The sequence below is a fragment of the Microcaecilia unicolor genome, chromosome 14 (assembly GCF_901765095.1).
Source record: "Microcaecilia unicolor chromosome 14, aMicUni1.1, whole genome shotgun sequence".
NCBI classification, from domain to species: Eukaryota; Metazoa; Chordata; class Amphibia; order Gymnophiona; family Siphonopidae; genus Microcaecilia; species Microcaecilia unicolor.
Window position 1 is genome coordinate 52,509,165 of NC_044044.1, and position 15,974 is coordinate 52,525,138.

Sequence of the window (15,974 nt, forward strand, 5' to 3'; positions counted from 1 at the left end):
ATGTGGAGCAATCTACCTATTTTCCTATACTTAGAATCCTCGTTTCAGAAATTTAAGAGATGTTGAAAGGCCTATCTTTTTTGAAAGGTCCTTTTTTTCACTCATTTTATTTGAGGACTAGTAAAAGAGGCCCGTTTCAGAGCAAATGAAACGGGCGCTAGCAAGGTTTTCATCGCCAACACCCCCCCCTCCCTCCCTGGCCAACCCCTTCGTTGTTCTGCCATTGCTCCACCCCCAACATCATGACGTTTGACGTGAGGGCGGGGCCCGGAGCGATTCCCCCCCCCCCCGCCTCCCTGCCTCCCTCCCTGCCAACCCCTTCGTTGTTCTGCCATTGCTCCGCCCTCGAGGGCGGGGCCCGGAGCGATTTTGGTGGCTTCACCACCACGAACCTTCGAACCTTTTTGAAGGAAGTCAGGGCTTGGCTTCACTGTGTCCTCAGAACGTTGAGGGTGAGTTTTATTATAGTAGATATATTTTTTGACTTATGTAATGTAGTGTCTATGTAAAACAGCTTTGAACCTTAGAAATGAGGGAGTTAGCAGGATAGAAGGCACTAGTAGCATAACATAACATTGTCTTTGTGAGTATAGGGGAAAGTATGTCAAGAAACAATAAAACGTGAAACATCTCCTCCCTTGCTAATTTACTTGTGAAAACTGATGTGAAGCTAAATCTTTATTAGTAATGGCAACTGCTAAAATAGACAGATTTTTGAACTGTTTTCTGGTATGAATGAGTTATTCTGCTACTTTATCCACCTTGTTTCCTCTGCCCTCCTCCTGGTATGGGCCAGAGGTAGGCCCATCGTAGGAAAATCATTAGAAATAAGAAGAGAGAATGTTTGCGATGGCTTCCTGATGAGAACTGGGTAAGGACAACAGAGAGAGACTACATATGACCTGTTGCTGAAACCCCATGTCTCACCAAATTCTGGGGCTGATGTAATTAGAACAGTGTGCATTTTTCTAATGCGTGTGCTGAAAAAAAAAAAGGGTTTATGCCTGATACAGTACGCTAATGGCATGCAGTTTACCATGGCATTAAAACTGTGTGCTGATAGACATCGCCACAATAATCTGGCATAAATGTCTTCTTTCTATCAGTGCATTAGCAGAAATTGGCTCATGCGCTGACAGGAAGTGAGATTTAAAAACAAAGTCTGGACTTCCTGCCCCTCGCCCCCCACCCACAAAAATACGCTGGTGGGACCCCACCTTCCCTTGGACATATCTCGTCTACAGTAGCCTGAGCACAGGGAGGCCCTCTGCCAGCCTCCATTCTGTTGCCCCATCCAGCATCTTCTTTCTCTTCCCACCCCCATCTTGGAAAATGGTGGCACCTGACCCCTACTACGCACCTCTAGAGATCAGTCTAACAAGTAAGACAATGCTTCCTAATAAAAGATGCAACACCTTATTTTGCAGACAGTTTTCCATTGTCTGTTTGGATAGCACCAGCCTCTCCTTTATGCCCATGGTAAAATTGTTACCGCATCAGGAGTAAGATTAGCACAGAAAAATTGAAAATAAACCATTAAAGAAACATGCAGCTTTTTGTATTGTCCCCTGTGGACCAAAAGCCAGGATCAGTGGGATCCCTATGAGCAATGACAGAGGAAGTAACCTCCAAGGGGGAGGACACAAGGTCTCTGACAGCATAAAGCATAGATTTAGGGTAGAGGACTCCTGAGAATGAGCAACAATCCCCTGAGAGAGGATAGATAATAAACCCACTGCTTACAGGGACTGAACATAAATGGAGCATTATCTCAAAGTTTTCTTTCTTTTTATTCCTTAAAAGAAGGGGATATTTAAAGCTATCCCCCCCCCCCTCCTCCTCCTCCGGATTCTGTGGTGTACTGCTTGAATATCTAAAGAACTGAAAGGAGCCACTATGAACGGGAGGAGGCTGAGGAGACAAGAGGTTTGGTAGTAGAATTCTCCTGAGGGTAAAAGGCGTGAGCTCTGTTGATGCTGCATTTCTGTTTCCTGAGTGCTAAATGAATCTTTCATATCTGTTGCAGGATGCCTTTTGCACAGGAGCAGTTAGTGTGAACAGAGGAAAAAGATGCTAGCTTGGGCTTCTCTGCTCTACCTTTGTGAGTATTTCTCGCCTTTGTTTTCTGTTTCTCCTGGAAGGAAGGTGGGGGGGGGGGGGGGGGGTACATGGTCCAAGAACTTCTCCAGCTCACCTCACCGTCACATTTATGCTATACTCACTCAGAGACATATGTGAAGTCTTATCTCTCACTCATTTACACTGTGATCACTTAGAGAAAAGCATGCACACTCAAATCACTTTTCAGCATCTCACATTCACACTAGGTTGCTCAGAACCATACGTGCAAACTTGTCTAACTCTCATGTGATCTCACATTCATACTGTGGTCACTTGGACACAGTCACTCACTCTCTGGCACACTTAACAATCACAGTCTCTCATAGTCATACTACAGTCACTCAGAGATGGGCACTCACTCTCATAGGGACTCGCATTCACACTAAACAGAGAGGAAGTCATCTTGCTGGCATACCCAGATTAACACTGTCACATGCCCAAATGTCAGCTAAGCCTATATATAGATAGATATACACATACTCAGCTCCACAGTCTTGCATGTTCCAGGCACCATAACACACCTACTCCCACACTTATGCACTGCTGTAAGTGTAGAAACGTGTGTGCATTCAGATGTGCCAACAGATGGACAGATCTCACTTGTGGTAACTGGTCTGGATTAGCATTGGTGGGACTTATTTTAAATCAGGCACACTAACCTTCCTTTCTCTATGACTTAATATACTGGCAAAGAAGGTGGGAAAGCATGCTGTCCAGACCAGATTTGTAAAAGGGATGTGTGTGGAGGGTTTGTGTTTGGGATAATAGAAGGCACAGATGTTTGTGGGATTGTGTGTTTGTGGGAGATGTGTGGGGAGAGTGTTTGTGTGGTGCAGTGTGAGGGGTATGTCTTTGGATGTGTAGGAATGTGTGAGTGTGTGTAGTATGTGAGCTGTGTATGGGACAGTGGAGGTGGGGGAGGGGGTTATGCGCTTGATAGGTGACTGGAGTTAGATGGAGAGTTGTTGACTTGTATGTGAGTGAATGTGGTGGGCCAGGGAGGAGTATGTGCTAGTGGAGATGGCTTTTAAAAGGCATTTTGATACCATCTATCACCATCTGCTTCAGTTGGTTTTTTTCCTTTGTCTGTACAGGAGGTACGTGTGTAGGGGTGTGTTTATGTTTTTGTTTTGTTGGGAGGAGGGAAGGTGTGTGTATGCTTCTGCCTTTGGTACTCTGGTCCAAACTGCTGGAAAGACTTGGGGGAGGAGGTGGAGGGTGGAGTTTTGGAATGGAAATCTGGTCATTGTTCTGCACCTCTAACTATTTTCCACGGAATACAATGGAGAGTATTATTGTTATTATTATTATTATGGTTTTTATTATTATGGTTTTGCACAGCCCACCAGATGCTCTTGGCTGGGTTTAGCACTCTAAATATCAAGTCCTTCCCGTGAGCCAGATGTATCGATGCAGGATATGGGCAGTATTTTTGAGACACAGGTTTCTCAATACACTGACCTGATATTTCTGATTCTCACATTCACATTTCTTCTTGAGCACCAGATTCGGTGAACTTTGGTCTCTGCTATGGTTGCTCATTGATCTCTAATTTTTCCCAACAGTTCATTTGTTGGAAAACATAAAAATATAGCTTTGACATGGTTGTTTGATTTTTACCCCAGGAAATGTCCTCTAAACTGTAAATTAAAATTAGTTTGTGTATAAGAAAAAAAAACACTTATCATTCCTTTCTTAAATGTCACACGTGTATCAAGCTTGCCTCACAGTGGAAAGCTGGGGTTTAGCTCAGAAATTTCTGTGCTCATTGCTATGTTCTGATTCTGTGTGGGCTATTTGAATATGTTTTCAAGGCTTTTCAGTGATACTTGGGAACGGATATGTGAATATTTGTTAGTTTCCATTTCTGATTTTGAACAAAGTTAACCCCCAGACTCCCATAATGTAAATTCTGAATATGTGTCACTATCAGTACCAGCACCTAGGTTGGGAGAGGACTCGGGGTCATCAGGGACAAGCTGATCCCAGACTGACTTTATGCTTCCTCTTTCTCAATGCAAGTTGGGACTTTCGTAGTTCTGATATCACTGCAAAAACCGAAACAACTCCATAGGCACATTTCAATCAAAGCCAAGACTGGCTCAGAACTAGAGTTCTCTGGTTGCTCTAGGTACTGAGGTTTAACTAAGTTGAGTGGAGGAGTGGCCTAGTGGTTAGAGCACTGGTCCTACAATCCAGAAGTGGCTGGTTCAAATCCCACTGCTTCTCCTTGTGATCTTGGGCAAGTCACTTAACCCTCCATTGCCTCAGGTGCAAACTTAGATTGTGAGCCTTCCTGGGACAGAGAAATATCCAGTGTATCTGAATGTAACTCACCTTGAGCTACTTCTGAAAAAGTGTGAGCAAAATCTAAATAAAAAAATACGTTGGTAATTTTAACTCATGACCCTTTTCTTGTGTTACTTTTTGCAGTCGCTGTTACTGGACAAGTAGGTAAGTGAACCTCTTTCCTCTACATTTTTGGTTTCTAAGATGCAACAGCCTTCACTTGTGGTGACCAGCTTATACTGGTAGAATATTTCATAAGAACAAGGTTATAGAAATAAGGTGCTCATCGCTCCAAATCCATACAATGCCAACCAGGTTCTGTGTGAGCTGCGGCTTAGGGCATAGGACAAACATGAACGGCGGTAGACTCGGGAATAAGCTAAAGAAATACTTCTTTGCGGAAAGGGTGGTGGATGCATGGAACATTCTCCTTGTGGAGGTGGTGGAGGCAAAGATTGTATCTGAATTCAAGAAAACGTGGGTGGGAGGGGGTTGGTGACCACTGGGGGAGTAAGGGGAGGTGATCCCCGATTCCCTCCGGTGGTCATCTAGTCAGTTTGGGCACTTTTTTGAGGCTTGGTCCTAAAGATAAATGGACCAAGTAAAGCCGGCCAAGTGCTCGTCAGAGTTGGCCTTCTTTTTTCCATTATCGGCCGAAGCCAGCCATCTCGTAACCACGCCCCCATCCCACCTTCGGTACCCTGCTGACACGCCCCCTTTAACTTTGGCCGGCCCTGTGACGGAAAGCAGTTGAAGCCGGCCAAAATCAGCTTTCAATTATACCGATTTGGCTGGGTTTAGGAGAAGGCCGGCCATCTCCCGATTTGTGTTGGAAGATGGCCGGCCTTCTCCTTTGAAAATAAGCAGGTTAGGGGCCCTTTTACTATGCGGCAGTAGGTACTAGCGTGTGTCTACTTTGCGCCAAAAAGCACTGCCTCTGGACATGCTGAGTTGTCCAATGGTAGTTCGCCGATTGCCATGTACAAATCTAGTGCTAAAAAATAGTTTGCATTTTTTATCATGGGGATGCAGAGGGTAGGCGTGCCTTGAGCTAATTGGGTAACGTGGGTAAATAGGTAGTAGCAGTGGTGTGCTGGTAAATGTTTAACAACAGGCTCTCTCCCCGGTCCCCCTCTGCGCCCCCCATCCCCCTCTGTGCCCCCCCCCCCCCAAATTGCAGAGCTAGCCGGGGAGAGAGCCTTGAGGGGGGGGGGGGGGTGGTGGCAATGCATTACTCCAGGAAAAAAAAATTAAATGATCCCAGGTTCCAATCTAATTCATGTTTAATGTGCAATAAAATGCCATAAATAAGTAAATAAATATAAACTTTTAATGTTGAGCACCTGATTCTCAAAGTGAACATATTCCAAACACTATAATGAAAATAAAATGATTTTTTTCTACCTTTGATGTCCGGTGACTGTTTGTTTTTTCTGATCATGCTGGCCCAGTATCCGATTCTGCTGCTATCTGTCCTCTTAACTCCTTTTCCAGGGCTTCCTTTCCATTTATTTCTTTCCTTTGTTCCTTTCTTCTTCATTTCTGGTCCTCAGCTTCTGCCTATTTTCTTCATCCATGTGCAGTTTTTCTCCTCTCTTCCTTTTTCCTCATCTCATCTCCTTCCTCACTCTTCCCTCCCCTCCATCCATGCCCAGCATTTCTTCTCTCTCCCCTCCTCTCCCCTGCCCTCCATCCACCCATGTCCAGCGACCCTTCTCTCCCCCTGCCCTGCATGCATCCATACCCAGCGACACTCCTTTCCCCTGCCCTCCATCCACCCATGTCCAGTGTCCCTCCTTTCTCCTGCCCTCCATCCACCCATGTCCAGCAGTGACCCTCCTCCCCTGCCCTGCACGCACCCATACCCAGCGACCCTTCTCTCCCCTCCATCCACCCATGCCCAGCGACTCCCTTCTTTCCCCTGCCACCTCCTCCCGAGTTGTTCAGCGAATTCTCCTCCCTCCCTCCCTCCGGATCTGGTCACTCACCGACTCCTTGTCCTTCGAATTCTTTGGGGCAGGCAGTCTTGCCTGCCCGCTGCCAGCGCTGACTCTCCCCCGCTGCTGGATCGCGCTTCAAAATGGCCGCTGAGATGTCATTTTTAAAGCGCGAACCGGCAGCGGGGGAGAGTCAGCGCTGGCAGCGGGCAGGCAAGACTGCCTGCCCCAAAGAATTCGAAGGACAAGGAGTCGGTGAGGGACCGGATCCAGAGGGAGGGAGGAGGGAGGGAGGAGAGCCAGAGCCGGCTCGCGCTTTTTAACAACCGGCTCGCAAGTCGGAAGAAAATTTAACAACCGGCTCTTGTGAGCCGGTGCGAGACGGCTCCAGCACACCACTGGGTAGTAGTAAGGGCTCACACGCTAATAGCCACTCACTGATTGAGAAGTTAGCACATGGCTATTAAGGGAAAAAAGAAAAATGTGGCCATTTTACTGCCACTTTAAAAGTGGCCTCAGCATGTTGAAACACACACACTAAAAATAGCATGGGGCACTTTATACGCAGCTTAGTAAAAGGGTCCGGTAAACTTGCTGCAAAGTTGATACTGACTAGAATCAATCAAAGGGATAGTATAAATGGGCAGAGGAACCCAAATATCATTAATGAATAAATTAAATAACATTGGTCCCAGGACAGATTCACTTCTCATCACTGGGAAAGTTGACTGTCCTAACTTAGCTGAATTATCTAAGGGGATCCCAGCACTGAATATTGGCTGGGATCTACATAATTTTTTTATGTTATTTTTAAGCCCCTCCCTTGATCCCCCAATGTAGTCCCCCTGCTCCTGGTCCAAGTGGAGGCAGGAGTGAAGCCCACTCGCTGCTGCTCCTTGTGGAGCAGAAAATGGTCATGGCAGCCATTTTCTGAAGGCAGCTGCAAGAGTGAGTGAGCTTTCCTCCTGTCCCCATTGCCCCCACTTGGCCACCAGAGATATCAGGTAGGCTCATTGGGTGCCTGTTCTGGGTGGAGGGAGGGGGGGTTACGATTAGCAGCCTGAGGAGAGGGGGGACAGGAAAGAGGGGGAGTTGCATCAGGGGATTGGAGGGGCCTTAAAAACAAAACAAATTATGTGGGTCTTGGCTGATATCCCTTAGGGACCCACTGAATATCGGAGGATAATCTAGCCAGCGAAGGTCACATTTAAAAAAAATACTGACTGCCCCTGGCTGAATATCGGCCAGAACATCTTCTAAAGTAAAAAGAAAAAAAAAAAAGAGCGGCTTCACTTAAGATTCTATCAGGGGCGAAGGACGCCCATCTTCCGACACAAATCAGGAGATGGGCGTCCTTCTCTCAGGGTCACCCAAATCGCCATAATCGAAAGCTGATTTTGGGCATCCTCAACTGCTTTCTGTCGAAGGGATGGCCAAAGTTCACGGGGGCGTGTCGACAGTGTACTGAAGGCAGGACGGGGGTGTGGCTAAGCGATGGGCGTCCTCGGCCGATAATGGAAAAAAGAAGGGCGTCCCTGACGAGCATTTGGTTGACTTTACTTGGTCCCTTTTTTTTTTCACGACCAAGCCTCGAAAATGTGCCCGAACTGACCAGATGACCACTGGAGGGAATCGGAGATAACCTCCCCTTACTCCCCCAGTGGTCACCAACCCCCTCCCACCCCCCAAAAAATTAAAAAACATTTTTTTCCAGCCTCTACCCCAAATGTCATACACAGCTCCATTACAGCACTATGCAGGTCCCTGGAACAGTTTTTAGTGGGTGCAGTGCACTTCAGACAGGCGGACCCAGGCCCATCCCCCCACACCTGTTACACTTGTGGTGGTAAATGGGAGCCCTCCAAAACCCACCCGAAACCCACTGTACCCACATGTAGGTGCCCCCCTTCACCCCTTACAGCTATAGTAGTGGTGTACAGTTGTGGGGAGTGGGTTTGGGGGGGGGGGGGTTGGGGGCTCAGCACCCAAGGTAAGGGAGCTTTGCAGCTGGAAGCAATTTGTGAAGTCCACTGCAGTGCCCCCTAGGGTGCCCGGTTGGTGTCCTGGCATGTGAGGGGGACCAGTGCACTACGAATGCTGACTCCTCCCATGACCAAATGCCTTGGATTTGGTCGTTTTTGAGATGGGCGTCCTCGGTTTCCATTATCGGCGAAAACCGAGGTCGCCCATCTCTAAGGTCGACGATCTCAACATTTAGGTCGGCCATCTCTAAGGTCGACCTAAATGTTGAGATTTGGGCATCCCCGACCATATTATTGAAACGAAAGATGGACGTCCATCTTGTTTCAATAATACAGGTTTCCCCGCCCCTTCGCCCGGACATCCTTAGAGATGGACGCCCTTAGAAATGGCCGTCCCCGTCCGATTATGCCCCTCTATGTATGTGAATGCTGGCGCTTACATGTATTCACATTGTAAAATACACTTGTACTTCTGAGGTCCACCCAAAACAAGGATTAAACAAATCCCTGGAAGTAATGTCTTTAAACCAGTAATAACGTAGACCTGGGGAAAACCACTGCTTATCCATAGGAAAGTAGCATAGATATCAGCTTTTGGGGATCCTTCCTGGACTTGGGACCTGGATTGACCACTATTAGAAAGAGGATACTGTGCATACTGGAGGTATACATGTGTGGCGTGCAGCTTTTTCTTTTTTTAAATCACCACTTACAACACGTGTGGCCATTTCATTTGGGTAGTCCCAGGAATGCGGTTAGTTTGGGGGATTGAAGTAGCCAGCAGCCATGGCATCCCTAGATATAAATATTTTTTGGGGGGGGGAGGGGGGAGCAAGTCAAAGCAACATTTCCTCAAGTCATGCCCACCACAATATCACACCCTCGTTTCCCCCCACTTTTAAATGATCAGTATTAGATACTAGGGTCTCCTGTGCATTAAAAAAAACCCTGCCCCCTCCAGTCAGTTTCATCTACCTGATAAAACTGCCATTATAGCTGATAAAATCATTTAACTAATTCTTTGTGGGAGTGGAGACTGGATTCTGTATAGGATTGGTCAGAATCTCTAATACAAACCCTGAAGCTTCAGTTCTGTATCACAAACTCCATATTCCCATATTGAAATTGTGATTATCTCCTCAGGAACTGCAAATGCTCCTTCCACTGCCAGATACTGGTTAAAGCAGATGGTTTTTGTTTGTGCAGTGCCTCTACAGGATGTGGAAACTAGTTTGAGCATTTTTATTCTGGGTGAAGCAGCCCTTGCCCCAGGGACTGATTTGAAATAAGGCCAGACACTTTGCAAAATAACACCCTGCAAAAAGAGACATTCAGAACTTTTACAGGAAGCTTACCACACCACAACATCCCTAACCCACCTATTAGAAGGCAGTGCTATAAATATTATATCGGACCTTAAAGCACCAATATACCTGCTAGTGGAGACGTGGAACAAGCTCTACTGATAGAGTCCTACACAGACATTGCATGCTAGCAAAATCCATCACCACAGGCACACACTTAGAATATGGACAGCCCCTCACCTGAGAAAACAAAAGGGCAGACGATCTGCAAACTCCAAGGTGGAAAAATGACAAAGCAGATCAATATAAGACAAACAATAGTTTATTATTGTAAATCTAATGTACAGATCAGCCTGACACAGGCCATGTTTCACCCAACAGGGCTGCTTCAGGGGCTAAAAAACAAATAACATAACATTTAAATTCCTAATATAAAAATGTATAGAAAACAATGTTTGGTCTATAGGTAAAAGCATGAATAAAAACACAGATAAAAACATATGTATTACAAAAATATCACACAGAAGGAAAGAATATGAACAATTGAATATATAAAACACAATAAAATAAAATCATGCTGCTATATATATCAACTTAATGGCAATGTTGTGATATGCTGATAGATACATATATATAACAAAAATATCTCGCAATAAAGAAATTATTACAAAATATATCAAATATCAAATGCATCTACTGTATATATCACCTTAAAATGAAATATTTGAAATAAGAATGTAAGCTTAATGTGACATATATATCATATACAAAAACTATGATTAAAAACAAATAATGAAAAAGAAATATTCACCATATTTTGGCAGTAAAAGATCATTGTGTAGGTAGGTGTCCTATGTATTAATGAAAACAACTGAAAAATATTTCTTTTTCATTATTTGTTTTTAATCATAGTTTTTGTATATGATATATATGTCACATTAAGCTTACATTTTTATTTCAAATATTTCATTTTAAGGTGATAGTAACATAGTAGATGATGGCAGAAAAAGACCTGCACGGTCCATCCAGTCTGCCCAAGAAGGTAAATTCATATGTGCTACTTTTTTATTTGTACTGTCCTCTTCAGTGCACAGACCGTATAAGTCTGGCCAGCCCTATCCCCGCCTCCCAACCACCAACCCCGCCTCCCACCACCAGCTCTGGCACAGACCGTATAAGTCTGCCCAGCACTAGCCCCGCCTCCCAACCACCAGCTCTGCCACCCATTCTAGGCTAAGCTCCTGAGGATCCTTCCTTCTGCACAGGATTCCTTTATGTTTATCCCACGCATGTTTGAATTCCGTTACCGTTTTCATCTCCACCACCTCCCGCTGGAGGGCATTCCAACCATCCACCACCCTTTCCGTGAAGAAATACTTCCTGACATTCTTCTTGAGTCTGCCCCCCTTCAATCTCATTTCATGCCCTCTCGTTCTACCTCCTTCCCATCTCCGGAAAAGGTTCGTTTGCGGATTAATACCTTTCAAATATTTGAACGTCTGTATCATATCACCCCTGTATCATATCACCCAGTAGATGCATTTGATATATTTTGTAATAATTTCTTTATTGCGAGATATTTTTGTTATATATATGTATCTATCAGCATATCACAACATTGCCATTAAGTTGATATATATAGCAGCATGATTTTATTTTATTGTGTTTTATATATTCAATTGTTCATATTCTTTCCTTCTGTGGGATATTTTTGTAATACATATGTTTTTATCTGTGTTTTTATTCATGCTTTTAGCTATAGACCAAACATTGTTTTATATAGATTTTTATATTAGGAATTTAAATGTTATGTTATTTGTTTTTTAGCCCCTGAAGCAGCCCTGTTGGGCGAAACACGGCCTGTGTCGGGCTGATCTGTACATTAGATTTACAATAATAAACTATTGTTTGTCTTATATCGATCTGCTTTTGTCATTTTTTCAGCCCCTCACCTGATACAGAATAGGGAACCACAGAAAACATGCAGACAAATTTAAGCTCTGGAACTCGTTGCTGGAGGGTGTGATAACAGCAGTTAGCGTATCTGGGTTTAAAAAAGATTTGGACAAGTTCCTGGAGGAAAAGTCCATAGTCTATTATAGATATGGACATGGGGGAAGCCTCTGCTTGCCCTGGGATTGGTAGCATGGAATGTTGCTGCTATTAGGGATTCTGCCAGGTGCTTGTGACCTGAATTGGCCACTGTTGGAAGCAGGATACTGGGCTAGAAGGACCATTGGTCTGACGCAGTAAGGCATGTTCATATGTTCTCATCCTCCATCATGTACTACTCTCTCAGATTTCTAGGTGCATGACTTGGCACCTTGCTGCCCTGAATCCTAACTGCCAGTCATTTAATCGCTTCTCATTCTGGATGCTCCCTCAAAGGTGTCCAGTCTGTTGTGGATTTTTATGTCACCTGCAAAATAACAAACTTTTCCTTTTAACGCCCCTGCAATGTCGCTTAGAAAGATATTAAATGACGAAGATGCTACAGTTACAGAAAAGTCTCATTGAGACCATGCAGGAGCACAGGGGAAAGAACACCCCTTCCCAACACCCATCTTCCCCCTACACCTCCAACAGACCAACACATCCTGAATATACACATCTCCAATCCCCCCCCCCCCCACACACAGGGCTGTGCCAACACGGTAAGCGAGGTAAGCACGGCAGGAGGGCGCCGTCCTCTGGGGGGGCGCCCCACCGCACCATGCTAACCTCACCTTCTCCCATGTCCCAACTGCCTGCCCTCTTCTCTCCCCCCCTCCAACAAGATCCCTTTTAAATTTACCTCCGGCAGCGAACGAAGGCGCAGTGTCAGTGAAGGAGGCGGCGCTCCCGACGTCTCTACTAGTCTTCCCTTCGCTCAGTGTTCCGCCTTCTTCTGACGTCAAGAAAATGTCATCAGAAGAAGGCGGGACATTGAGTGAAGGGAAGACTAGAGACGTTGGGAGTGCCGCCTCCTTCACTGACACTGCGCCTTTGTTCGCTGCCGGAGGTAAATTTAAAAGGGATCTTGTTGGGGGGGGGGGGTGTGCAGAACTGTTCATCTGCGGGGGTGGGGGGGGTGGGGGGTGGCGGGTGCCAACTGATCATTTGCAGGGGGGCGCCACAGACTCTTGGCACGGCCCTGCCCCCACACCCAACCCTCCATGCTCCCCACCACCACCACAGTTCACACCTGCACCCACCCAATACGTTCTTGCTTCAGGCTAAAACTACTGTAGGCGACTTCATTTACTCAATATATGCTGCTTGGATTTGTCAAATGATTTTATTCTATTTTTTTCCCCATTTTTTTATTCCAACCTCAGTGGCATCCGAGAGCAAGGCTGTTATGTTTCTTGACCCACAATGGAGCACTATATTGGAAGGGCATTCAGTCACTCTGGGGTGTAATGCAACTTCTGCAAAAGCTTGGTATACTTGGTACAAAGAATCCAAGAAACTCACCAAGGAGAAAGGGAAAAACCTGTATTATTTGCGAAGCGCAAAGAGAAGTGACAGCGGAGCTTATAGTTGTGAAACATCTGAATCTGACCGTAGTGATCCTGTTAATCTGAGTGTTAGTAATGGTAAGTAAAGCGAAACAAAAATCAGCTGCAGTGTATATTATTTTATTTATTTACTAGTAAAAAAGCCCCATTTCTGATGCAAATGAAACGGGGGCTAGCAAGGTTTTCTTCTGTGTGCATGTGGGAGTGTGTGTGTCCCTGCCCTCTGCCCTCTCTCCCTTCCCCTGTGCTGTCTGTCCTCTCTGTCCCCTCCCCCCTCGGAGTTGAGTCCTTCAGTGTTAAGTTTCCTGCTGTGCTGTGTTTGTGTTACAGAGATAGTGAGGGCTTCTGCCCTCTCTCCCCTCCCCCCTCTGAGTCCTTCACTGTTACAGAGAGAGTGATTTGATTTCGTGCTTTGCTGTGTTTTCCTTCACTGTTTGTGTTACAGAGAGAGCGAGGGCGGGGCAGACACTCATGGGGAAACCGGATATCTCTCCCCCTTCACACTTCTGGCTGGAGGCTTCATTTAGAACGTTGGTGGTGCCTTTTATATATAGAGATTGGGATTTATTAACTGCCTATATGAATGGGTTCACCCAAGGCAATGTACAACAATAGTAAAATAACCAAGAATAAACATAAATACAATAAATGAGGTAAACTTGAAAACAGCAAATTTGAAATCTAATAATAGGACTATCATGAAACAGTATCAAAAATATACACATTTAACAGCACTGAATTTCAAATACCAGAGATATAATACAATGTTAGCATAATACTAATGATACACCTAATAAGCACACATTAGAACATTCAACTAACAGATATGCTAATGCTTTTCTACAATACAGTTTACTGTATAGCTGAGGGGCCTAGTGCAGATATATAGATGGAGACGAGATGGGTGGTACAGAGTCAGTTGGGATAAACAGATGGGTGGCTAAACTCAAGACAAGTTCTTTTGTACAGTTAAACAAGATATAAGGAACTGATCTAAGTTACAGTGTGTGTTGCAAGCTAGTCCAGGTGCAGAATGAGTGTATAATCAGTCACCCTATGTATTAAAGTCTTGGGAGAAGAGCCAGGCTTTCGCCTGCTTCCTGAAGTAGAGGTAGTCTCAAGTTATATGTAACCCCTCTGGAAGTAAATTCCAGAGTGTGGGGGCTACTCTTGAGAAGACTCACTGGCAGGTATCACATTGAACAATTTCTTTTGACGAGGGTACAGATACTGATGATCCTTGAGAGGACCTTAGAGGTCTCAACAGCTAACTTACTCTTTAAGTACTCTGGCCCATTTTGTCTGAGGACCTTGAAAATCAAACACAAAGTTTTAAATTTGGCTCTGTGAAGTACTGGTAGCCAGTGTAGCTTTTGCAGGAAGGGTGTGATGTGGTCACACTGTTTGAAGCCTTCTATCAGTCGTGCTGCAGCATTCTGATTTAGTTGAGCTGATGAAAACTCTTTTTGGTTTGACCAGTGTACAAGGCGTTACAATAGTCTAGTTGTTATGTTATTATGGCATGGACCACCGTGATCAGACTCGTCTTTTCAGTAATAGAAAGGATTACCAGGCCTACTGGCCAGACTCAGGTTGCGTACGTACTGGGGTCAGATGGAAGGTGTGATCTGTGATTCCTGGCTGAGGATAGTCACTACAATGACTGGTAAATAAGTGGGAAGGAGTTATAAAATTAAGGGAAAACCTTTGGGTAATTGCTAATGAAGGCTCATGGTGCTATAGTCCAGTAGAGACCAGATCCATGGAAACAGGAAGAAAATGTTGGGCCAAAAATTACGAATAATTAAAAAAGGAAGTAAAAAAATGTATCATCACTGCCTCATTCAACAGAAATCTATAGAGGCAAAAGATTTAAGAGGGTGGAATTTGACTGGAGCAGAGTTAAGATTACTTGGATACTGAAGTCACTGTCCCCCAGTGGTTGCCCTCAAAAGGCAGCTGTTCTGGTGCCATATGACCACAAGTGCCCAAACACATGCAGTTGTGTGAAGTCAGGATGCTGAGGAAGAGAGTCACTGATGAATTCAAACCACTAGCTCAAAATGGACCCATTTTTTTCACTTAAAGTCGGGGGCAAAGGGAAGGGAGATGAGAAAGCTGCAGGAGTTGTGTGATGGGGAGTTACCCCTCATTCTATATAAAAGACGTATACAAAAAGCGTTTCCCCAGTTGCTCTCTGACTTGAAGCCTAGAGCAGCAGCTGTTGGTTTGATTGTAGGAGTCATCCTCCCTCCCACTGGCTGCCAAACATCCTTCCTCATTTTCTCACTGCGCTAGGTGTCCCCACCTGCATTCCTCCATATATCCAGCATCCTTATCAAGGTTCCTTTGTTTGGTGTGGTGAGATTATCCCTGGGAGCTTATCCCTCAAACGGCAAAGAAGAGGGAAAACAAAGTACAAAAAGCAAAGATGCACGCAAAGAAGCCTCCAAGGCTGGGTGTCATCTAAAATTTATTGAAGAACCTGACACGGGCTGTGTTTCAGCAAACGGCTGCATCAGAGGTTGTAGGTATAGATGTCAAGATCTTAAAATGTATTCCTTCAATATTCAACATTCAGTATGAACAAGATTAACACTGATTCTTTGTTGTGGTACTGTAGTCAGCCAAGAGTATCAGACCAACATTTGATCTTCAAGTAAACCTCAGCAGCTTATCCCTGCAGTGCCAACTTTTGTCCTTCGCAGAGTTGGCATCAGTAAGCACATTATTTGTGCCTAAGTCCCAGATCTTCCTTGGCTGGCACTGGTGTGACTGTTCTTTTTTGTGTCCCTTAGTAACTTTCTTATTACCATACAGTAGGCTCTGAAATGAAATGCT

General features: G+C 44.9%; 1 protein-coding gene across 2 annotated transcripts in view; it reads left to right on the top strand.

The window, feature by feature from the left end:
* The first annotated feature begins 2,017 nt into the window (after positions 1–2,017).
* LOC115457848 (Fc receptor-like protein 3) overlaps positions 2,018–15,974 on the top strand; it is a 100,315-nt gene continuing 86,358 nt past the window's right edge. For both annotated transcript variants that reach the window (XM_030187501.1, XM_030187502.1), the window contains exons 1-3: positions 2,018–2,101; positions 4,555–4,575; positions 12,951–13,211. In XM_030187501.1, the coding sequence (XP_030043361.1) occupies positions 2,071–2,101; positions 4,555–4,575; positions 12,951–13,211 (313 nt within the window). In that variant the 5' untranslated portion in view covers positions 2,018–2,070. The remainder of the gene's footprint in view (positions 2,102–4,554; positions 4,576–12,950; positions 13,212–15,974) is intronic.